The following is a 24,668-nucleotide window of genomic DNA, read 5'->3' as shown; positions in this document are numbered from 1 at the left end:
ATTGCATTCCTTGGGGCGTGGCAAATGGCGAAGAAATGTTGCAGAACAATGGCTAAAAACATGATCGATACTATAACTTTCAAAAAATATCATAAACTTTGGGATTCGAAATGTCTATTTAAACATGCGCCATTTGATAGAATTAGTTTAGACTTTGGCCCCGTTTCTAAAACATACTCTGTACAAAAAATGATAAGTCCGTCATCATACGAACGAAACAATGTACCTTCATTATGACAAAACCTCATCGTCACATCGGTTGTGCAAATTGGCTGTTCGTCATTGCGACCATTCCCTGCGAACATGGCAGGCGACGATTCGATCAGCTGTATCAACAGCAGTAGAAGTTGCCATGAAACGGCGATGGCGGGTTTCAATATCCTAAGTGAATTGCTCCATATCGCGCAGTCCCAGTTGGCACTGTGGCGCTGTGCTGTAAGATATAGTGCTTATGGGAGTGTTCCATTTCAGAAACATTTACAGCCATTAAAGTGTGTTAAAAGTATTTTTACTTCAGTTATATAGAATGTTTGGTAATCATTAGTTTGCATCTGTAATTCGTAAGACGCACGTGTGCCTCACCATTAATCCGTACCAAGTGCTCCCGAGACTCAAACCTCTCAGCAGGCTTTGTGCCGGCGGCCACGTGTTCTATACGCAAAGGCGCAACCGTAATCAGGTTAATCGCGTGGTTAATATGAATCAGTGAAACAACTTCTTCTGTGCGAGTCCTTAGCCTTGTTGAATCCTTAACTTTCTACCTCGCTGACTGTTAATTGATGATCAGTAATATTATTAGATACTTTTTAAGAGGAATAGTGCTAACATCGATTATAAGAAAGAGAGCTGCACTATGAGATCATTTCAAAAACATATAAACCAATGATCATCTCTGAACGACTGAACATTCGTTTACATCTCAGCTAAGCGAAGCATCTGCCACCCATTCGGATGATGATCTTCGGCTTGTGTGGTGTGTCTTTTCTATTCTCGGTTTTCCTGGACCTTTCTTGGTGCTACCATTTTCATCTTCTCTTCGCCTGTTCGGCTTAAGCCAGGGTACCTGCAATTCGAGACTTTTCACCACAGAGAGGGACTTTAGGAGCAGCGTTCGTTGCTGTGTAAGTGTCAACTTGAGGCACCACGGCTACACAACGACTGCTATTTCAGTAATTTCCGTACAATCCGTCCGTCGCCGGGGCCTGCTTCGAGCAACATTGGCCTTATCTCCCTTCTCCGATTTATTTTTTCTTCAAAAAGTGTGCGTGGTGTGTTTGAGCATGTGTGCGTGTTTGTCGACCTATCCGACTGATGACTAGGTAGCACGCGGCCTTTTCTGAAAACTCGACTTGTCGAAGACAGACGTCTCTATTGGAGCTCCTCGTTTGCAAATACCCCCAGTGAAAGGCCCCCCCGAAGGCAATCCACCCGCACAAACCCAAGCTTGTCTGTTACAAATGTAGTCCCAAGGGATATAACCCGTAGTTTTCGTTACACTTGTTTGCTCGTAAGGTTTTATTTAATTTTCCCATTTTCCCCAATTCATCCCGCGTTGGTCAATTGACGCCAAAAAATAGTTCGTCTCGCCTCGTTTAAATTTGTATCGATTTTCGATTATCGGTATTGTGCAAGGTGTGCCCAACTACAACCCGCGTTAGTGCGTGCGTGCATTTTCCCATACATTGCCTTTTACGACCACCGAGATTTCGAGAGTCTGTCGTTGGTGCTTCGAAAAAGTAACAAGCATTTTGGTGTCGTGGCGCTAAGGAAGTGAGGCAAAGTGTGGTCGCTGATTGCATCCACCGCCGATCGATAAGTCATCGTTGCGAGTTGTGCAACGCTTCGAGGTCCGCCCCTATAAGTGCCGCAAGCGGTGAACTGACGGAGATCTTCGCGAGAAGCATTAGCTGAAGCAGACAGCGCACACAACCGTAGCAAATCGATCGTCGAGGATCTTCGAGCGAACGATCATCTTCATCTGATCTACACTGGTAAGTATCGTGGATCGCCCACTGTTTCGCGGCCCGTAAGAAATGCGGCGCGATGGCGCAACCATACAAGTTCAAGCTAACTGGCAAAATTGGCGAGCTGCTTGCAAGAAGCAGACTCTGAAGAGAAAGTTTTTATGACATACACACGCAGCGCACCGCACGTCATGAAGAGTGTTATGCTGGATGGAAAGTCCGGCCTTTAGGATCGTTTGGCGGACGTCTGCATGTGCCCTCGGGATGAGGTCGCTGGCTTTTCCTACGACCCTTTCGAAGCATTGCAGCTCCCGGCAGCGGTCGAGAAGGTATCGGATAGATGGGTTAACCCGTGGTGAACGATGAACATGTGTTGTATGCGTGAGTGGATGTAAGAATGGTTGTGTGATTGGTAGAAAGAGGCAACCTTAGCATAGACCATGTGGATACAGCCCTGTACGCAACAAACGCAGAGTGATTTTTTTAATCAAAAGTATAAAAAATAGAGAAAAAAGGTAGAGATAGAGAAAGAGGTAGAAAAAATCAAATTCATCCCATTTGTGCAAATGCATACCATCGTATGTAAGAAGCATTGATTCATAAAAATAGTCTGATGCAGCTTCGTCTACGAGTACGCTAAAAATCGCTTCCATCAGCAAAAGGTAGCAACATTTGCAACCTGAGCTCGGAGGAACAGCGCAGTTGATTAGCAAACTTTTACCGCGATTTCACAGTGAAGTGATAATGAAAAGAAATAACAAACACATGACACAATAAACATGCTAAAAAGTTAGCTAGAAATTAGGGCGAAGGGGGCTCGCTATGCGTAATGGAAATTCCATGACGCAGCTTATCATCGAACCATTGTAGGGTTGGCCGGCCCCCCTGTTGAACCATAAGTTTGTGCATTGAAGATGACGAATAGAAGATAAGAATGTTGCTTCTAATTAAATTATCAACGTTTGCACAGCTCTGCAATGTGAATTCTCTGACGCACATTCGGTGGCTTGTTTAATACTAGCTAAATTGCAAAACACGAGCGGTAGAGAGCTAAGTCGCCATTTCGCCGGCCCGCAATTGGTTGAGAAACGATTGATTCTGTTAAATGAATCGATTAAGAAAAGCTGTCGTCGATGACCGCTGTGAGTAAAATATTCCACTGCCGGCTGAGCGAACATCGGCACGTCACGTGGGGCTGCTGATAGGTGTCGTGTTCGTGTAACGTCAATGTTTGTCATGTAAATTGAACTCAGACCAGATTATGGTGGGCAGTTCTGAATGCTGAATAATTCATTCATCGTCTGGTTAAGGTGCTTCCAGTTTGAACGACATTTCGGGGTGTAAGTAACACAACAGTGGTAGCAATAAGTTGCTTTCCTTTGCATTTTGGCAAGAGTAAATGTAAAGAATTCTTCATGGCTCAAAAGAAACAGTAGGAAACAAATGTTTGAAAATCAGAACAATAGTCCACGAGATCACTGAATGTCGTTTGTGCGTTCAGCCCCGGCACATGTGCTTCACGTGGCTAATAAAAATGCCACGAGTAGCTTATCAGCTGGGCCCGGTGTTTGATGGCGCTGTACTTGTTGCCATGGGTGTTACCCTGCTACTGAAGGACGAGCTGAAACGTCTCAAGGAAACATAGCAAACGTTGCCTTTTTTTGACAACGATGTATGCAAAAACATTTTTTATTTTTTTCAAAATGATTTTTGTTGAAGGTTATACTACAAACTGCAATCCTCCGCCTCAAGAAATATTTGATTGAGCAGAGTTGTATGTTCAAGAGATGCAGAATTACAGAAACAAAACCAGTAAATATAGCAGGCAAACAAACAAATTAATACCGCAGACTTGCTAGCGGACGATTAATTGACGATTGATTGCGTCACGAAGCTTGTCAAAATCAATTTCAAATATCACCCTTCAGCCAATGCTGCGGTAAGGCAAGATTCCTGGGAGGCAATCAACTGTTGGAGATTCTACTGGAACTTTGTCTGGCACCGAGAGCCTCCCCACAATAGGCGCCAGAGCATCTGGGTAGAAGGGAATGTGCCTCACTTAGAACCAATTTAAATCGAAGGATAATTAAGGCAATTAGCGTAGGAAATTGCGCTTGAGCTGAATCCCGCGTTTCTTCCCGTTAACTGGTTCATTCATTTTAAAACGCTTTAAGAGCTGGACTGAATACATAATGTAAAATTAAAGTAGAATATGTTGAATATATTAAACACTCTGTCATAACAGCAGATGTTCAACAGACGCATGTTGCGCTACTTTGAAATATCTGTAGTAACAGAAAATGGTAGCATACAAACACAAGAGTAGCCCACAATCTTTCAATCGACCCGTGTCTTGGCCTCGGTTTCGAATACGTAGCCCGCCATTGCACATACTACCACTTCGTGCACGGTGACTACAGTGCACGCGCCTCGCAGACAACCGCATCTTAATGATTAAGAGGGTGGGCGCCCACATTGCACGAAACGTGCTTCCTGTATTGCCTGAAAAGCGGAACTGGTTCAATCTCAAATGGATTTCAAGCGGTATTTCCTCGAGTACCACTTCCGAAGCACACCGACCGGAACCATGTACGCTGTGCACATGTGGAATGTATTCCATTTCCGGCATGCACCGGGAATTCGACTCTGCACATGCTGGATGTACTTTTTTCTTCGTGTTCCTTTCTCGCAAAACTTGAGATTGGTCAGGTGCGAGGTTCGAGCAGCCGGTCGCTAGCTAGCTGTGTCGTGAGAAAATGAATTTTCACTTTTACTTCACACCCACATCAGCATCAGCACCAGCAAGTGGATGCTATGGATGCTGCTACTGCTGCTGCCTTGTGCCAATTTACTACCCTCAGTAATGATCGCGATCACCCATCATGACGGGGTGGCGTTGTTTGTTTTGGCTTAATTTTAGAAAAGAACACTCGCGACCGACCCACCGCACTGCACGGGTACTTCCTTTTCTGCCTCTTGGCCAACACGACGCCCCCTGCACTACACCGCTATGTCGCGGTCACCGTGTTTCCCGTCTCGGGTCGATCGTCGAACATCGCAGTTCACCGGCGCGATCCCAAGACTGCGCCACTAGTTTCAGTCGTAATCGGACGGTTAGTTGGGATAGAGGTGTCTAGCGAATACGACAAAAAAGGCATCGACCGGATCCGGAAGTTACGAGAGTGGGCCTTTCATTAAAAACGGGAAGAAAATACCCAGTGGTACTTGCTTCCATCGGTGACAGATGGATACATTTGCTGGTAGTGTGGAAGTTCTGCATCAAGCTACAATGCGAGTGTCCTAGTCCGGGAAGGTGCATGTTTTGTAAATGATCTTCCACAAACAATGAGACACAAGTTAGTGTAATTGCTAGTATCTTACACAAGTGACGCAGTTAGAGGATTGTCTGGCCCCACATCGTTCAACCTTCGTGACCACGGTTTGAAGGTTACTTTGAATACATTCCTGTGCACACATGCAACAGTGCGCATCATTAAACTGTTCCGGTGCATTGAGTGACTTACTGAAGCGGGAAGCAACATTCGTGACTGTTTCAGTCACGAACCAGGTGTGTAGCTTAAGATACTTTATGGATCACTGTCTGTTTATCGAGCTACAGTCTCGAGAATGAAACACCATCAGCAGAACCATGTTTAAAGATTCGTTGAAGTCTGTCTACGTTTCGTCTGGGAAGAGACGAAGGGTACACGTGGTCTCAGATAACAGTTTTGATCTAAATGTACCACAAAGTTGTATCAGCATCCAAGGCAATGAGAAGCTAATGACCCTATTTAATGTCCAGTGTCATCAACTTGCAACTAGCTCTCTGGATACTGATCTACCCGGACAATGTAGTCCAGACACTTCGCTTCAGAGGAATCAAATTTCCGTCCCTGTTCTTTAGGCAATATGAAGCCTGAGCGATCTCCGGAGTTTAGTCTGGAAGATTTACACGGTATATCATATCTCTAGATGGCTCGTAGATGGTGACGCCACGAAGCCTAAACAAACGCGATGGGATGTTGCGAAGAACCTGCTGAACCAACAGTTGCCGGTTTGTTGACTCGTTCTCTCTCTCTCTCTCTCTTTCTCTGTCTTGCTCTCGGCGCATTTTGGATCTTTCGCGACATTATTTACTTTGGCGCCAGATCGTACAACACCCAGCCGGTTGTTGCCAGGCGCTGGGTGGTTGGTAACATGGAGAGGGTGTAGTATATTGTACGTTGTCGAGTGTTTATCGATTGATTGAATTGGATTCTGCCTTGTAACACTTGTATACAGCAATTTTGGAGGTCTTCGCAACGAAACGGCTGGCAACAGCAATACCGCGCCATCGAGCTTGGGTATCTTGATGTGGGGTACATTTTTGATAAACTTCTTAAGAGTATGTGTTCGTGTGTGTATGTCTGTGTCTCTAGATAGAGTCTTCTGCAATGGTTCTCAGCGACAGCCCCACAGAGCCGCCCTCCATTTGCACTCGCATCTGCTACAACCCAAGCTTCTGCATATTCCTTTCCAGGGCTCCACAACAGTGAGCGACCGAGGTGCGATCAGCTTGTTCCGATGGGTTGACACGTCTACATTCACTCGTCATTACGCGGCGCTAGTAGCAGTACCAGGAAGCCGAGCATCTTTCGCCGAGAGGCCCCAGCGCCAGCCACGATCGTCGTCCAGCCGGGAGTGGAACCATCCTTCGCCAGAACCCAGCCAGCGTTGCCGGTAGCAGGTACTAACGACTGTGCACCAAGTCTTGTGTAATTAGCATTGTTTCCATGTAGACTCCGCTGAAGCATTTACTTATTTCGTGGTGCCGGATAATTATCCGGCTGACGTTGGAGAATGATAAGAACACAAGGTTGCGCGAGCGCAAGCTATTGACCACGTGAGAAACGTTGTGTTAGTTACAGCTTTAGACGCTTAAGGCGCTGGTCTTAGACATGATTGTCCTTGAGGAAGTTCAGATCGTTCGCACGCCAAGCGGCACATCCCAGTATCTATTTGTGCAAGAGGAAGCGCGCACGAAACGATCTAATGACTAATCATCGGTTGTCTGTTGGGTCTATACTGTGATTTCTCAGCGGTTTGCAACACATGGCGCACCGGGGCTATTGGCAGAGTGCCACGAACATCATCGTAATCAGTAGTTGCGAGGAGAGAAAGGTTTCTCTCGGTCGGTGTATGATCATCGATCGGTAAAGGTCGATCGGCAACCCGTTGTTCAAGCAACAAAAGATGCTAACAAGCTTGTGCCAAACATTTACAAAAATCGCTTGAATTTTATATCCATGAGTATCGAAACAACGAGCGATCTTCGGAAGTTCCAATTCCACAAGAATTGACGTAGCACATTCCAACTGTGCCCACTATGAATCATTCCTTACCTTTTGTTTACACCCGGTGCTGTGGGTTGTTAATGGCGCGAGTTTCTCCAATTCACGCAGCAGATAACTCAAGTAGAGCCGCCATGATTCATCTTCACACCTTACCGGATGTGGCGCTTGGACAACCAACGTAATATCGCTGTTGATAGACTTCCCTCTCTGACTGGTCGCTTTTCTGATAAAAAAAAAACGTTCCGCTGGATCAATGATAACAGCGAGTGTGGCGCAGTGACATGCTGTCATTACGCCAGTATGTCGGCGTCGCTAATTATCGCCTTCATTCGGCGGTTACCGCGTGATTGTATCGATTTGAGATTAGCATTATGGGCAAGATTTGGTAGTTCGGTGTCTGGCCTCGACTCCTTGACCTCCTATTTCAGCAAACCTCGCTCCCGGCGGGGGAATAACGCGTTACGCGTCGCTTGTTTTTGACACCTTTTTACACCGGAATGTCGCTGTGGGGAGGGTGTTAACCGCTGTCGATGGCCATTATCGGACGAAAAAAGGCGCATATGCTAAATGACAGAGCGGCTCGCCGCCATTAGGGACCGCGTGAGGATGGTCATTTGAGTGCGAATCATTAGCGTTGCTGCTGGTGGTGATGGTGGTGTTTCAGTAAGCAGACAATCCATAACAATCCGACCAGGCGCTGTGGATGATAATGATGAATTAACCACCTATTTTTCCAAATTTCTCGACCCCACTTGTTCAGATTGTACCAGCGATTCCAGTCGACCGGTCTCCAGTTGTTCATTCCAGGATCGAGAGCTATCTCGATCCTAATCACCAATCGTGCGAGTGTGCGTTTGCCAGGACAAAAACAAACGCCGAGACGAAGGGAGATACGTAATCGGAAGAGACTGTAGAGTGCCACGGATTTTGGGGCCACTCGTCGATTGAATCGACCGATTTCCAATGAGAGTAGTCCAGTGCCCGAGCCTTTCTCGAGCGGCGTCCGTTCCGGCCAGCGTTCCGCTGCCATCGTGTGCCATCGTCGTTGCATCGGCCATCTACTACGCCGTTGTCACCATTCGGCTGCATCTGTTCGCCGTCCTGCCGCTGGTCATTGCCGATCTCAACTATACGCCGCTATCGCCCGCCGTCCGTGGGGTCCTTCTAGGACCGTAGCCCCAAAGCGCATCAACGTCGTCGAGTGCCGAGACCAAGGACGAAGAAAAACATTCCATCAGACGATCGTTTCGTGCGCTTTCGATTCTTCTGTTCGTTCTATCGTAATCTACGGAAACGGCCATCATCATGTTGAAGGTTGTCGGAGCTTCGTGGGAAAAGACGCGTATAGGGACGTACATCCTGTTAGGGGCCCTTCTGTTAGCCTTCAGTGCTTTCTTCCTATCCCATATGGAGCGGTAAGTTTGTGCGTCACATCTCCGCTTTCTTTCTGAAAGGCTTATCATTGTACTCCTTTACTACTATTTACAGACCTACCTACAGTGGAACATACTGTGCCACGGCGTACTGGGCACGGAACTCGGGCTACCGGCTAGAGTACTGGGGCCAGCGGAACGATCTCGATCAGGTGCCGGTCGGTGCGGTGCGGGCATGCTTTCGTGATAGCGTGCTCGAGAATGGTTGGTCACAGCTGGAGCTTGAATCTCAGTCTTCCTACACCGATACGGTGCAAGCACATGCGGCCGGTATGATGGAGGGGGCCCTTACCTGGCACAACATTTATATGCATTGGTCCAAGTACGTAACCAGCCCTGGCATTCGATAACCTGCTCCTAACGCATTGTGTCCTACTCTGTTTACAGCACCATCGATGCAGTCTGTTCGAAGGATGAGGAATCGGAGGAGTTTTGCGGATGGTTGCGCGGTTTCTTTATGACCAACGTCGACACGGTTAAGAAGATGGCAGATCGACGCCGCAAGCATGATCACTACTGGCACCAGGTGGCACTGTTCTACGATCAGCTCGATGGACTGCAGACCGGTTTTCGGCGGGGTGTGAAGCGATCCCGGCTTGACATCGATATACCGACGTCCGATTTTCTGCTCATGAACGCGGCCGTCGATATACGCGATCTGAAGCTCTTCTACACGAAGGTCGTTAGCAAGAACAGTGGACTGGAACCGGATCCGGCGAAGGGTATGATGTTGCTTAAGCTGTTGCAGCCACAGACGGCGGATGGTGGTGTAGCTCGTGTGCTTTTGGGACATGCGAGCGATGGTAGCTACTCGTCGATGCTCCGAATGGTGAAGAAGTACACGCTCCGGTACCATTTCTCATCCGATGCCAAGCAAAACGTCGGCGAGCGTAACGTTGTGCCAGGGACGAACATTGTTTTCAGCGGATATCCCGGTGTGCTGGCATCGTTGGATGATTTCTATGAAATTATGGGACCAAGGCGGCATCATATGTTGGCGGCCGGTGTTAAGCTTGAGTACGACAATATGGCACTGTGGAGCAGGATTGATCTGTTCCGTTCGATTTCGCTGGCACCGCGCGTTATGGCAGCAAACCGGCTGGGATATAGTGCCCGTGCCTGGGCCCGTTACTTTTCCCGGAATCCATCGACCGGCGTCAAGCAGTGGCTGTTGATCGATATGCAACGCTTCACCGAGCGCAATGTGACCGAGGGAGAGCAAGTAGTAACATCTGGAGAGTACGATCGTGCCGTGGAAAGCAATGAAATTCCGACCACTTCGGATCAGTACGATGAGGACGATGATCAACCGCAACCGGGTATCGTTACGAAGCGAATGGACGATTACGTGGACGATGACTTCGAGGAACAGCAACAACCGGCCGCTGGTAGGCAGATTCGTGCCGTGACACCGGAGTCGATTTCACCGGTAACGAGTGCTTTCGGTTCCGAGATGTTCTGGGTGGTAGATCAACTGCCGGGGCGACTGCATGCCGAAGACGTTACCGAACAGATCCTCTCTGCGGGCTACTGGATAACGAAGGGATTGCCTTACTTCAAGGAACAGCAGGAGCTAGGTCATGTGCGAGTGACCAATACGACCACTCCCGGATTGAAGGAAAAGATCCTCCACAACATTACCGATCTGGAAATGTTGGCCAAATTCATCCGCCAGTCTGGTTACCGGGGTGATCTGGATCGTGAACAACCGGCCGCCTATGGTAACATCGATATGAAGCTTTACTCTATCACGAGCGAAGGAAACGCTCAGTTCCGTGCTTACTCAGGGCCACTATTTGACCGGGCTGGCAGCTGGGTAACCGGTAGTACCACGGGTCAGGCAGCCAAACGAAGTGCTCTCCTCCAGCGAGCTCCAGTGGCAGCAGAAGGTGCCGATGATGCAAACCGTGTTGTCGCTCTCACTACCGCATCGCAACCGTTTGATTGGAGCAGTGTACAACCGTTGGAGGTGCGCCATCAGGGACATCCGGATGTTTGGGATTTTGATCATCTTACGCCAGAGTGGGCCTGGATTTGAGTGCCTGCAACACAAGGTACCACATTCACATTGTGCAATAGGACAAACCGCAGGGTATTGGTGCTGCTAATCTGTGATGCTCTCCTGTGACCATGTGCTTCCAAGTTCCAAGTTTCGATTATCTCTACACACACCGTCTACTGCCAAAAATACTGCGGTGTGAATTTATCATCGTATGTGCCTTTGAATCAGCCTCAAGCCTCCGCACGATGTTTGTCATGTGTTTTAGACCAATTTTATCTGTAATTAGGAAAGAAAGACAAGAAAAAGATCACCATTCATTCATTGCTGATATCATTTCTTGTGTATACTAAAATATCCGAAAGTGAAGTCCCTATTAGTGTCCAGAAATTTTCGTCCCGTCTGATCTGATGCCTTTGTTTTTAGGGAGTGTGACTCCAGCATGCATTTTCCACCGTTCGGTCAATGAATTTTCCACCCAAACCGCCGGGTGGGCCCCACCAGAACGCTCTCTCGCTCTCTCTCGCGTGTCGCGTTGGGTGTGTTGGTGTGTCGTTGACGGTTCACGCATGCGATGGACGGAGCGAATGTCTGAGAGCGCAGCGGCCCCACAAAACATCGATATCTTCAGCTATTCCTGGCCCACACACCCCGGACGGCGGCATTTTACGACAGTCGTCCGTGCAGTTGATACGTGTGTGCGTTTCGTTACGGCCACGGCTGTTCTTCGAGAGTTCTTTGCGATAAAGGTGCGTCCGCCTGCATCCGCGGTAACATTTCTCAGTTTCAGTTCAGGTACAAGGGCGGTTTTCCGGTGTCGTGACGTAGGTAGTTGTCGATGCATTTTCCGCTCCAATGCCTCCTCTGATCGTAGATTAGATTTTCTTCAATTCCTCTCTCGCTCACTCGACTGGCGCCTCGTCAGGTGCACGCAGGTACCGTGTTGTTGGCGTGTGAGCGAACGGGACGACCCCTGTTGTCACCGGTCACCGAGGTGCCTCGAGAGAGAGAGAGGCGCGCGTGCTTAGAAGATGAGCGCGAGAGTCTAGTCTCGAGTTTTGCTCACGGTGTGTTTAATGCAGTTGAGAGTAAAGTGTGGTTCCTCTTCTATCTTCCTCTTTCCACGAACAAACGGGGTAGCGAAGGCGGGGGACAGTGGTCAAACTTTGAGCCTAGCGCCTGTAAACGTCGCGACGATACGGCGGTGACCACGACAGCCAGCAGCAGAGTGAGGGCCTGTGTCTAGCCTTTCTAGAGTATCCGTGAAGAACACGATCGTCAATTAGCGACCGCGCGTTTCGGTGTGCAATCCTCTCAAACCCGCGAATCCCGTGTGTGTGCAAGCCATTTCCGGTAGGTTTTTGGGGCCATTTAAACCGTGTTCAAATCCCGGCAAGAGTGTGCAGTGTTGTGCAGCGGCAGTAGGCCATCGTAATCTCCATGGGAGTATGGATTGTGCAGGAACGCAACGGAACGGACGACAACGAGGGCAACGGATTGAAAATTAGTCACGTGAAAACCGCGTAGAGCCCACACTGTTCACCGCCCCCTTTTTTGGGAGGAATACCAGGACACCAGGAAGAGTAGGCCTTGTGTCGAGAGTGTTTCGCTATAGCAAAGTGAAGGGTAGTGGAAGGCCATCATCCAAGTGTGCCAAGTGGGTTGGGTTTGACAAGTGAAAAGTAGAAAGGAACACACGGAACTCTTTGGTTAAATGTTCCTGTAAATATACAGGCAGAGGAAAAACACCCAAACGGGTGCCTTCTTCCTCCCACCCACCCTCCCTCATCGTTTGTGCGACACGCATACACCGCCACCGAGGACTGTGTGTGCGCCTGCGTGCACCGTATAGTACGTGCGTTAGAGGCGGCGGCGACGAACCACGGTGTGCGAGTGATAGAATTTTGTGCGACATTTTATCCATTAATTCCGTGCCCTTATCTACCCGCATAGCAGCAGCCAGTACGTGCCACCGTCGGCCGAGAGTGTAGGTTCCTTTTCCGCCCACTTTTTCTGCCTTCGCGGACATCGTTTCCTTCGCATCAATTCCGGGGGCCCCACCGTGGTCTCTGGATGCGGGTCGTTTGATCAATTGATAAACCTCCTCCGGCGGTCGTAATCAGCGGCTACCGCGCCTACTCTGTGTTTGACGGCAGTACACGAGTGTGTGCGTGTGTCCGCGAAAGAGAGACAAGCAGAGAGTACCGTGCATATGGGTATGTTGATAAGCATGAGCATGAGATGAGTTTGATCGACCGCGGGGGGTGGAGGTGTTGGTGGTATGCAAACACAGCATCCCCTTTCCTCCCCCTTCACACTGTCGCTAGTGCCGGCTGCGCTACCTTACGATGGCCAGGTGCTCACGCTCACACCGTACCGGGGCGGTACGAGCTGTCAGTTTTTATCCATTTCACCGGTATAGGAGTATGGCCATTCCGTGTATCCAGGAATGCAATGATTCTGTCTGTCCCCTAAAGAGAAAAGAACACGAAATGGGTGTTGAGATATTTTTGGATTTGCATTTAGCGAATGCCGTCGCTCTGCAGCACCAACACTAAAAGACGACGCGCCGTCGCTTGCCTTGTTTTAGTGCGCCCTAGAACGATTAACTGTAAACTCAGCTGACGAAGCGACTGTCAATGGTCTGCTGCGGTTTTCGCTGCGAGTGTAATGATGGTCCGGAGTCTTAATTAACGGATAATAAGTCCATTAAGTTGATTTCAACATCAATAACCGGTGCTAGGAAGGCAAGACTAATTACGTTAAGTAAATGTGTGCATTGAATTACCATCAAACAGTTCTGGAATCGATTAACTATAATCCCGAGCGCCCGCGACCAAACAGATTGCTGGTGCAGCAGTTCGCGGAAAGTGGTAATAAAAAATCGATAAAATACCGTTGCCGACGCTCCTGGTGGCGCTAAAGGCGGACGAAAACCAATAACAACAAAACGCCCTTCTCTCTCTCTCCTTCCGGTGGGGAGCCCGGTTTGGCTGTTTCCATCCGTCCTCACCGGATCGATAAACCGATCACGGTATGGCGCATGGCGAAGGACAGACCGAAGCATGGACCAAAAATGCACGGACGCATCGCGTGTATCGTGGTCGTGAGTGGTCACTTGCGTCCGTCGGCTGCTGCATATGCGCGCTGCGCTGCGACCGCGTGATCGCTAATGTCATTGGCGCCCGCGGCGGTCCCCCCTTCCTGGGGGGGGAAGAGCAGAATGAGTGCTCGCGCCGCCGCCCGTGAGCGAACGAGGTTGACAAATAGACACAGACACACAGACAAACGCGGGGGGAGGACGAATACCAAAGCAAAAGAGTCCGAGACCAACGAAAACCAACCACAGCAACCCGTCATCATCAGCATTTGCGAGTGGAGGTGAAAATTCGATAATTTGTGGGGTCCACCTTTTGGGAAAGCTGCGTTTTTTGGGGCTGGGAAGGAGAATTGTTACTAATTCTCTTGGTAGAGTACCGGGGTATTGTTGTTGGGAGCGGGTTGTTGCTGTTGTGCAGTGATAAGGCAAAGTCCGGAGTGGGCGACGACTACTGGTGGGTGGTGGTGCATTGTGTATGGGATTGACATTTCTGCTGCTCAGCTGCTAGGACTTGTTGTTATCGTGCCAGAATTCCCAGACTTTTCGCCATATTTGCAGCATGTGTGTGTGTGCATGGGGCACGGACCACACACACCACACCATTTGGTCGGATAGGAAAAAGAGTAATAAATTCTACTTTCTGTGATGCGTTCTTCGCCAGCCAACGTAACCGCGACCTCCTCTACGCCGCCTTTCCACCTATCCACCCCAGGAGCAGCCCAGTCTTGTTCTTCTGTGCGTTGTTGGATCAACGGTGGTGCAGTTTAGTGCGTGACGTCGTGAGTGAGAAGAGTGCGTGTGAGTGCGAAGAACAAGCAGCAGCAGCAGCAGCAGCGTGTTTGAAAGTGTCGTCCGGCGTCCGGACCTGCAGTTAGTGTGCCAGTGTTTAAAGGCAAGTGCAAGCGAAACCGACGATAAATAGATAAAGCGCAGCGAAACCTCCCTCCGCGGTCGAGTGCATACAACGAACGTACGAACACAACCGAATAAAACACGAAAAGCCCTGTACCGGGAACCCCTAGCAGCAGTAGCAGCAACAGCAGCCTCGAGGACGAGCGACTTGAGATTTTTACGGTAAGTGTACCTCCCTTGCACTTACGTCCTGTGGTGTGGTGTACTCGAAAGCCTTTCGGGACGTTTACTGCTTTTACTCTTACACACAAGCTAGCAAGAAAAAAGAAGAAGAAAAACGATAACGCTTTGGTGCCTCCGGTGGGAAAGTTTGAAAGCGATCCCTAAAAGCTAGATAAACTGCAACTTCAGCGCCAGCACAAAAGGATAGAAATGGTAGCTAGCAGCTGGTACTGCTACCTCAGGCCCGGCCGGCGAACACGATTTGCCACTTTTATGATGCATGTTTCATGATAGCACGCGCGCGCGGGCCCGTGTGTGTGCTGGAAAGTAAATGCATCGAACGGGAAACTGCAGGGAGGTCCTTGTTGCGTCCTGAGCAACGAAATTGTCGAAACGAACACACGCCATCTTTCATCAACCATTTTGAGTACATTTTCCGTTCGCAAAAACGGTTTCTAAACTCTCTGATCGTTGAGTAATGGAGCAGATTTATTGGAGCTCGGTACTGCTTCTGACGTGGCGTTTATATCGCATGGTTGGATTGTACACTCCGCCATCTTGACTATTTCGCAATTTATGCAAAGAATGATCGTTTTTTTTTACTGAAAAATGGTCTTAAATAAACATTGCCACCTCGCAAATTGTGCAACTGTTTTAAAAGCATTCTCCGCGGTCTACGAAGAAAGCGAAAAGCAATGGCAGCGGCCCCACCATGATGGCAGCAGCAAGCACAATGGACCCACCCGGCAGAAGTTTGGACTCAGTTTGCTGCTTCTCATCGGAACGAACCGAAGACATGGGCTGGGTACGATAAAAATGAAATTTTACTGGCGAGCAAAAGCGCGATCTACTAGCGCCCGAGCGGGCCCTGTAAAGAGTCAATAAATTTTCACCACCATAAAGTCGCCGATTCGATTTCAAGGACGGGGGCAGCGAGGGAGGGTGTAATGGGCGCCACGATAATAGGAAGAAGTAAACTCTTTGCGATGCGACCGATGGAAATGTATGTGTGCGCTAGGCGATGATGGGGATGGGGACGCTGGGAGTCCCCCCTCCCCCCGCCAGCCTTCACCACTTTCCTACACAGCCGCCTTGGAAGTCTCAAAAGCTTTGCTCGCCACGGTTATCGCTTCCTGCAGTCGGCGCTCCCGGCATGCTAGAATCGGGTTTTCGGATGCGATGCTGCTGCTAATGTGCTGCCGGCGGAATCTCGTGGCCTGGCCTTGCCGGGAAATGGAGAGTGTCGGTAAAGGGGTGTTTCGCCGTTTTCCGCCATCGGATCGATCCGATCCGCCGCATCCGATGATTAGTGGAGGGACCTTCATTAAACGGAGGGAGGCAGTAAAATCCAATCGTCAGTGTACATATTGGTATTGCGTCGAATGGCGCGCAAACGACAGCGGCAGAGGGTTGTGTCACAGAAGATAGCCAACCAGGCAGCCAGTCCGGATCGTGGACATTGTTGTCATGCGTTTTTATGGCGGCTGAGTTGCGATTTCGCCAATTTGAATGCCAAATTATATTACGGACTTCGATTACGTTAATCTCGTTTGATTTGATCTTTGTCAATTTAAATCCCCCCAAAAAAAAAAACAAATAATAATCATAAAGTCAAACCTAATCTGAACTCTCTCTTCCAGAGCAGCAGTTTTTCACATTCCTTTGAAGCGCTATTCAGACGCCCGGCTATTGTTAAAATTAAATGCAGTTTAAGGGCAAGGAAAGAACGCCACTAGGCAACGCCCTCTGGTCGTCTAGAGCTTTGACAGCTCATCCAAAGCCTGCTATGGCTTTTGTTAAATGCATTTCCATCATTTATTTAGCGGTAGCAAACAATGGAGAGCATGATTTTCCAAAAAGGCCAAAAAGCGCGACTAGAACTCCCGACAGAAGAAAAGCGTAAAACCGTTCGCTTGTGAAAGGCCACTGGCAGCTCGAGCTCCTTCAGGCAATCCTGTGGCTGTTCCTGGGAAGTCTCCCCCGGTGGTGGGAGTGGCGACAGTCCGTGTCTTGCCGGCCTTTTTCTTTGAACGAACGAAGTAAAATTAAATTGACAAACAAAACGGCGGAGGGTTGAGCGCGTTCCCTAATGAAAGCAAGCAGCAGAACCGTCGGTCGATCGGTCGTCGTCCTGTCTTGAGACGCGAATGTAGAGCGCTTGTAGGCGGAACCACTGACAGGTTTTCGTTGGCAGGCTGCGCCATGAAAATTCCCCTTCCCCTTTACCGAGCTTTATATGCCGGTGCTGCAAACGCCCATCTCTCCTAGCGGTCGGTTGCGGAAGTGATTGGTACGTGCGGAACGCAAACTTTTGGTCCATGGGCGAAAACGGGTTATAGGAGTCACAGGAGGAGTGCAGGAAGCACGCTGGAACACCAACCACACCAAATCTGTGGCGAGAGGAAGCGAACGAAGCAAGGCTTTCAGGAAGTACAAGTACCCAAGAGTAGTAGGAGCGTGTGGGTTCCACGTCCTGCGCATCCAAAAGGACCGGCAAATGCGGTAAGAATGTGCTCGAATGATTGCGAAATCATTATCTGAGCAAAGTCGCCTACATCGAGCCCAAAACGTTCGTCCGGACACTGTTAGTCGACGAGGACGGCGACGGTAGAGCCCAACATTGTGAGTGTCCTTGCCAGCATATGCCGGTTTCCAATCGATTCAATTATCGGACAAACGAAAACGGACGTAATTTCGAAAGCTTATGTACCTTGGGTATGTCCCGAATTGTACGAGGACCAGACCTGGACGACGACAGCGCTCACTCGAGCAAACTCCTGAAGCAGTACTTGAAGTGCTGCCTCCTGAATCGGGGAGCCTCCGTTCCGTTCGCGATAATTGGTGTGTCTAGGCGGTGAGTTCTGAGACCTATATAGTCGGAACCACGTGTGTCCACATGTGTCACAAATAATTGCTGTTCCGCTTCACTATAATCGTTAAATTGTAATAGACGAGGTGAGTACGGGCCAGTACTTGGACGACCATTTCGATGGTGCTTCGACCACTACTAACTATCCGTTGCCAAATTTGGAACGACTTCGTGACGAACGAACTTTCCTGCACTCCTCCGGACTGCTGATCGCTGAAGTGAGCTGGCAGTTCTTGTGCTGAAGCTGAACTCCTCCATGCTAGCCACCGTTCTGGAGTACCCCATTGTCGGGTAATGGAAAAGTATGCTTTCCTGTATTCCCCTTCCCAACAATTGTACCTGCTTCATCCTCCTGGACCTTCGTTGAAGGTAAGTTGGTCCAGATAGAGCACTTAATTCAATCCTTCATCACTCCGTTTGTGGCATATGAGTGTGTGTGCTGATAGCATTCAGTGCTGACAGCCCTAGCAGGAGTCCGATGATCGATTCCCGGCCTGACGATAACATGCGGCCAGCAGCCGCCAAACAAACACCGAATTACGTCCAGTCGATTGGTTTACGAGAACATCGCCATCATCATCATCATCATCGTCGTCGTCGACGTGGACGTAGTTGTTGCTGCCGTCAGCAGCGGTGCCACTCTGCATCGCTGAATGCTGCGGGCTGCGGGCTGCTGCTGCTGCAAATGGATTGCAAAAGAATGGCGCTCCAGAGTAGAGCATGTAACAGTGGCAAAAAGCAGGGCGGGGATGCGAGCGCACATGGAGGAGAACTTTCACCCAAAAAGTACCAACGCACATACACACGCAAGAATGTGTGTGTGTGTGTGTGTGTGTGTGTGTGTGTGTGTGTGTGTGTGTGTGTTCGAACCGGGAAATCGGCCGTTATCTGTGTTGGCAAACGTAGCGTCACGATAAGGGAATATTTTACCACCATCCCCAGGAGACGAAGAGTGAAGGGTTGGTGGTTGTAATGTGGTTTCGGGCGGCAGAGCGGGATGAATCGGGAAATGAGGTTCGGGCTTCTGGAATTTATCGAACCGGGATAGCTTCCTCCAAACCAACGTTCCACGCCACAATACCACACACTCGATACGGTACGCTCGCTGCTCGGTCGCTCGAAAGGTATTTATAGATCGATGAGGCCAGATGAGAGCCCTTTTTTGGTGAGCAAGCAAGCAAGCAAGCAAGCAACCATGGAGAAGAAGGGCCTTCCGGTAGCGATGTGCGCGGCGGTGGTGGCACACGGCGGATGTGTTTCCTGACATCCGGTAATGGGCTCACAACCCCATGTTTGGTCCCCCGGTCCATGTTTGGGTTCGCCGTACGTCACAATTCCCGCCGATGCCGATGCTCTGTGCGTCGCGGCAGCGTCCTTCCTAATCAATATCAATCATGCACATGGTGGTGTGGATGGACGCTGAAGGTCGACATGGCGTGGTGGTCGGGGGTGTTCCAAATTGCTTTTTGTCCTGGCTTGATCGGAGACAGGAGACAGGAGCAGCGAGTAGCGGTGGTGGTAATCGGCGGAATAATAATGGTTGCCGCGGCAAGCAAGAGTGTGAACTGGAATTGATTGAAACTAGCTTATCTCTGCTCTGCTTCTTGTTTTTGTCTTTTTTTTGTCTTTCCGCTTTTTGCCTTTTTTTCTCTCCTTCTCGCTCTCTCACACACAGACACTGGAAAGCAATTACTCACTAGTACTCTCGAGCCAATGAAGAGGAAGGGAGGAAAAAAGGATTTGATTAATTAATCAATAAATGTTATTTTTATGAATTTTGCAAATGACCACTGATCGGGAGCCAGAACTCAGTTCAACTCAGGCATTTAGGCACAAGAATAGAGGGGGTTTGCATTTGGGAGAGGATGGTTAGGGGAAAATTAAACATTTTTGTTCATTAATTATCGAGCACTCGAAATTGGAAAATACTATTAAAATGTCAACGTCGAGGAGCAGAAGATTGACCAGTGGTTGACGCGCACACCGTTCGATGGTTCGAAGTGGGTGGTACCAGGATGTTCTCGATGAACACAACGTTTGAATCGTTCCGATCTGTCCTGATGGATGGGTGTGATCAGATAAATTAATTTGGAAGTTGCAGAGGAGGTCCTAGTTCAAAAGATTGTCCTTATTGTACAGATTGGCCAGTACAATTGCTACAATTTGAAGTGGTAGTAGTAGTAGACTTCAAGGACGAAAACAAACTGGTCGATTACAAGGTCAAACGGGGGGAATAAGTATGATTGGACTATATGCCGGGAAATTATAGTAGCATTATTACAATCAGGCTCGCCATTGAATGGCAGAAAAGTGGCTGACCATGACGCAAGCTGTCTGGATTGATGGTGCATGATGAGCTGAGTCATTTCCTTGTAAGTTTTTCTCCTTTCTCTGTGTAACTTTATATTGTTTGGACATTATGAGTAACACAAAATTTAGTTCGATAAGGTTACTTTTATATAGAAAAGTAAAACATTAAACAATGCATAAACGCCGTGATGGGATTCATTTTTTTCGGATAACGACTCCCCAAAAACATGGCCGCCCGTTAATGCTAATCTTTTTTGGATACCTGCTCCTAGATGGAACGATTTAATCCTCGGCCAAAATCCGAGCATGCTGGTGTTTGAAGCCATTTTGTCTAGCCATTTTACGCTATTTGCTTTTTGATGGATCGGAAGCACGTGAAGTGCTTCGAGGAAGCGACAAGCGATATCAAAGGTCTGCTGGCTTATCAAGGCTGCTCATTAGGAGATGGGACAAGGGGTTGGGCCGGGAGAGGGAGGCTAAGCTTCATCATCAGCACAGCGTAATCGATTGATACACGATTATGCAGCAGCGAACGACGAGCACTGTGATGAATGCTGTTGAGCGATCATCGAGATTATGGTTTTCCCTTTTGCATTTTCATTGGCCTCCTGTTTGCTCCTTGCATCTCTCTCTCTCTCTCCTTCTCTGGTTTCTCTGTTCTCCTGCTGTATAGCAGAAAATCGATACGACATCGTCGTCGTCGCCACGCCAGCCATAACGCCAGCCATGGTTTCATTCCTCTGGATGGTGAGTAATGTGTTTTCTCGGATGCCATTTTCGGTCGACATTTTACGTTATACCACTCCATCGGTCACTCCAGAAAAAGAGAGAGAGAGAAAGAGAGAGAGAGAGAGAGAGAGAGAGAGAGAGAGGGAGAGAGAGAGCGAGGACGAGAGAGATTTGAAACAAAAATAGCTCCATGCCGAGTCTGGGTGTATTTCCGTTCATACGGTGGCACCGACAGAGGACGATCCTGTCCTGTGGTTGGTCGCGGGGGTCACATAATCGGGATTCGGGAAAATGAGGCCATAGTTTCTGACGAGGACCGGGGGGCTACTACTCCTTCCACTGCGTCCTTTTTGGCGGCTGGAACTATTTTTAGTTTCCTGCCACTACCCGAGCCTCGAGCGACCTCGTGCACTCCGGTCTCCGGTCCTGGGAAATGCAGGGAAACGATAGAGGAATGCTGCAACGTCGCGGCCTCTGGTCCTTGTCGCTTACACAGCCCCGAGGGAAGGGCGCATTACAGGCAAAGGCAACGAAATGTGTGGTCCAAAAGTGGTGATGGTGGTGGTGGAGGTTTGGGTGATGGTCACTATGTGCTCTGCACTCCATGCATGCAGTCCGAGTCGAGGGATGCTGGTGGTGATGAAAAGGCGCAGCTCGGAATCGGAATCGGACAACAAAAGTTTCCTGTTCCCATAATTGGTCGGTTCTATAGCACCCAGCAGCAAGCGACCAGAAGGGCAGCCCATGAAGCAGCAGAAGCTTTTGTTCCAACGATTATGCCTCGACGACCTCTGCTCTCAGTATGCTGGTGCTGCGGCTGCTGCTGCTGGTAGTTGGCGCATTGTTGGCTTTCATTTGCATAGCGATGCAATAAATTTCGTTCCGGGTTCGCGTTCCTCTCGATCCCAGGACCGACCAGGACCCGGATCCTCCACCTCCCCTTGGAATCACTCGCCTCACTTCACTGCGCTGTCGATGCTTTATGGTGTTTCATAATGTTTCGCCGACTGATATTGAATAATATCACTTCTGCGCTCGGCTCGGCTTCTGATTTATCGGTCTTTATAGCAGAACGACGCACGGTGGGAAGGGGGGGGGGGGGTAAGCAATCGATCGATGGAAGATAAAAATTAAGTTCAAAGGTCACGAACCCGGTCGGTGGCCGGTGGTGAACGGTGGAGATTCCTGGCTGGAACAACTTTCGCGTCCGCGTGCGCGTTTAGCAAGTTTAAATCATAACTTTTCGATTGTTATCTACACGTTATGGGGATTGGTTTACTGTTTGACGTTGTGTTTGGCTCGCAAGAAAGGGCTCGTTGGACGATGGGCGTTGTAGGAACATCGTTTCGATGCAGTTGGAAATGGCCGCGATTTGCTTCTGTCCCTGCGCTGCTCTGCTCTGCTTTGCTCTCGCTCTGCTCTGCTATCAATTTTGGTTGGCTTCATTTTCTTTGCTTTTTTTCTTTCTCTTTCTCCCTCTCTTCCTACCTCCCTTCGTTGTACTTAGCGCCAGCTGCCACCAGCATGCAACAGCCACGGTACAGTCCGGCACCGCCACCCCCGGTTACGATACGTCCGCAGATGCCACCGCAGCGACACCATCAGACCATACCGAACGTAAGTAGCTTCAGTCCAGCATTACCGCCGGCATTATCTCTTTGCTGCTGCCATTTTGTTTCCTGCCATATTCCGTGTAATGTTGATATCCAACCAGGTTTATCAAACAACGCATCATGCGGCGCTTTAATGGCTCCTCTTGAATGTCGGTTTACAGTCGATGCTTCTTCACTTGAGCTTTTTAGTACACACTTGACTCTTTCTTGTGTTATTTTTCATTTTTCTGATGGACGTGAAGATGAAGCGAGTGAATCTCCACGCGACATGTCGATGGTACGGCCTGGTATTTAGGCCAGACCAGTGTTTGATGGAAATGCTGTAACTCCCCTCCCCCCGCCGGGCATTCGTGCGGGGCTTTTGGAAACCCTGTTTCACCTGAATGCCGGAGAGGTCGTCCTCACTGTACACCGGGAATGTGGTCACCGTAGCGTGGAATGAATTCCATGCGAGAAATATTTCCGACAAGCTCACCGCATTCAGTGAATATGAAGGACATTTTTCTCCCGTTATTTCTGACCCACACATTTCCACAACAATGTAGCCAGGTCGCGAAGGAATGGCCGGTAGCGTGGCAACATAAAAATTTACATATTTCCTATTACAGCGACTCCGCGGAATGCACATGGTCGCGGGGGATAACTGTGTCAAAATAATTAAAAACATTATCTCACCTTTTCCAGCAGGAGGAATGTGTTGGCAATGTTAAGGGTTCGTTTATCATTTCGTTGCACACTCTGGACAGGATGTAATTGGTTATTATGTATCAGCAGATAGTGTAGCTTGCTTAACAAGCACTGGTCATTACTTGTTTCACAGCGCTTTAACCTCAACATTTAGTGCCTCAACATTCAGAGACGCTAGCATCAAAGCATGCTGTTGGTGCAAAAATTCTCACAAAACCGTTGTGGTAACCATGGCTCCCGCAACACTCTGGCGAACCATCTCGCCACACACAGAATGGTGTGGCCTTCGAGTCCAGATCGAAACATCATTCAACACCTTCCAACAAGCTGAAAGCTCCGCCGGTTTCTGATGGTGGTGATGGTGGAAAGTCGGTAGCAGTGAAATGATAAAATTCCTTTCCCTGTTCCAGACAGGACCAATGCCACACTCACAACACAACGCCTAGCATATCGTCCGGTCCGGAATGCAGCGTTTGGGCGTATTGGGGCTTCGGTTCCGATTCCGATTCCTCGGTAAGATATTTTCGGCATTTCCACAACCGAACCACAACCCCAGATCCCCTTCCCTCTCATTCGCTGTCTACGGCGCTACGGCTTCCCCCTGCTGCTGCAGCCTAGCCTGCTTTCGACAGCATGTAATCTGTTTCCGAATGGCCACATCATGGTCATAAGAGGTGAGGTGGCGCTACGGGAGGAGTGGAAACGGTTCCGACGATCCCGAACAAACCACACACATGTGCTGTTAACTGGAGTGGATTGATATTTTTGCTTCCGGTTGCTTCTTCTGGTTGGTGTTGCATGTGTTGTTCGGAATTGCGCCGCACGAGGCACGAGCTTGTGACCACCTGCCCTGCCATTCCGTTGGATATTTTAATTTGACATTTGCTCACCCAACACACACACACACACTCGCATACTGACAAGCACACAGGACATAGACATATTGGATGGGATGTTTTACGAAATTGCATGTCCTTTCAGTGTCTTGAAGTTGGACCAGAAAGAGCTTTGGTTTTGTTAAAATCCAGTGACAGTTCCAATGGTAGCAGCAGCACGTACACCAATGTCAGGGCAAGAGACCATCTTCGTGACTTGTTGCCATTTATCTGTGGGCAGCTGGCAGACTTGTTCCGGTGCTCGTTAGGTTGTCTGCATTTTGCGTACACAATCGTCTGGTTTAACGCCTATAATTCCTTCTAAACACACGAATTACTCACTGTTGTAACTACGCAGATAAGGTGATCTTCTTCTACATGGGGCGCTTCTGGATACGCTTCTGGTTTTACAGCCAAGTGCCCAGATGCCACGTGTTTTTTGGGGGTTCAGGTTGGGTCACATGGGCTTACGGGATTCTGTCCACATTCTGTGCATCGTTATGCACGCTCGCACTGCAATCCTCGAACTGCACTCTGTGTTCCAGGTTCCCAAAAGCCATGCATTCCACATATGTAGCGTGTGTGTGAGTGTGTGAGCATCTGGGACGTTCCGGTAAATGACGTCCGTTACGTGGTTTTCCAGATCTTTGCCAAAGTTATGGCGCACCGAATCTCCGCACAT

At 49.1% G+C, this 24,668-nt stretch overlaps 2 protein-coding genes across 17 annotated transcripts in view; both read left to right on the top strand.

The window, feature by feature from the left end:
* The first annotated feature begins 383 nt into the window (after window positions 1-383).
* Window positions 384-11,049, top strand: LOC125956732 (putative phospholipase B-like lamina ancestor). Of its 10 annotated transcripts, none has more exons than XM_049688878.1 (6): window positions 384-491; window positions 1,633-1,991; window positions 6,484-6,690; window positions 8,058-8,712; window positions 8,786-9,052; window positions 9,118-11,049. In XM_049688878.1, the coding sequence occupies exons 4-6, from the start codon at window positions 8,603-8,605 to the stop codon at window positions 10,766-10,768; spliced, it is 2,028 nt and encodes a 675-aa protein (XP_049544835.1). In that variant the 5' UTR covers window positions 384-491; window positions 1,633-1,991; window positions 6,484-6,690; window positions 8,058-8,602; the 3' UTR covers window positions 10,769-11,049. The 10 variants fall into 10 exon arrangements, with proteins under 10 accessions (XP_049544835.1, XP_049544832.1, XP_049544837.1 ...); XM_049688875.1 differs by having other exon boundaries at window positions 410-491; window positions 1,578-1,991; XM_049688880.1 differs by having other exon boundaries at window positions 433-533.
* Window positions 11,050-11,954: 905 nt separating this feature from the next.
* Window positions 11,955-24,668, top strand: part of LOC125956735 (protein alan shepard) — a 172,411-nt gene continuing 159,697 nt past the window's right edge. For 6 of the 7 annotated variants that reach the window (XM_049688891.1, XM_049688890.1, XM_049688889.1 and 3 more), the window contains exons 1-3: window positions 11,955-12,082; window positions 14,491-14,903; window positions 22,319-22,428. In XM_049688891.1, the coding sequence (XP_049544848.1) occupies window positions 22,336-22,428 (93 nt within the window). In that variant the 5' untranslated portion in view covers window positions 11,955-12,082; window positions 14,491-14,903; window positions 22,319-22,335. The remainder of the gene's footprint in view (window positions 12,083-14,490; window positions 14,904-22,318; window positions 22,429-24,668) is intronic. The other variant, XM_049688900.1, reaches the window with a different exon arrangement.

This window comes from Anopheles darlingi, chromosome 3 (assembly GCF_943734745.1).
Source record: "Anopheles darlingi chromosome 3, idAnoDarlMG_H_01, whole genome shotgun sequence".
Lineage (NCBI taxonomy): Eukaryota > Metazoa > Arthropoda > Insecta > Diptera > Culicidae > Anopheles > Anopheles darlingi.
Note: the sequence above shows the minus strand (reverse complement) of the source record. Positions and strands in the feature narration are given on the sequence as shown.

Excerpts from the sequence above, each read along its gene's own strand:
- LOC125956732 (XM_049688878.1), top strand. The coding sequence starts at position 8,603 with ATGTTGAAGGTTGTCGGAGCTTCGTGGGAAAAGACGCGTATAGGGACG. Across the intron at positions 8,713-8,785 it reads TTCCTATCCCATATGGAGCG|ACCTACCTACAGTGGAACAT; the intron begins GTAAGTTTGTGC and ends TACTATTTACAG. Across the intron at positions 9,053-9,117 it reads ATTTATATGCATTGGTCCAA|CACCATCGATGCAGTCTGTT; the intron begins GTACGTAACCAG and ends CTCTGTTTACAG.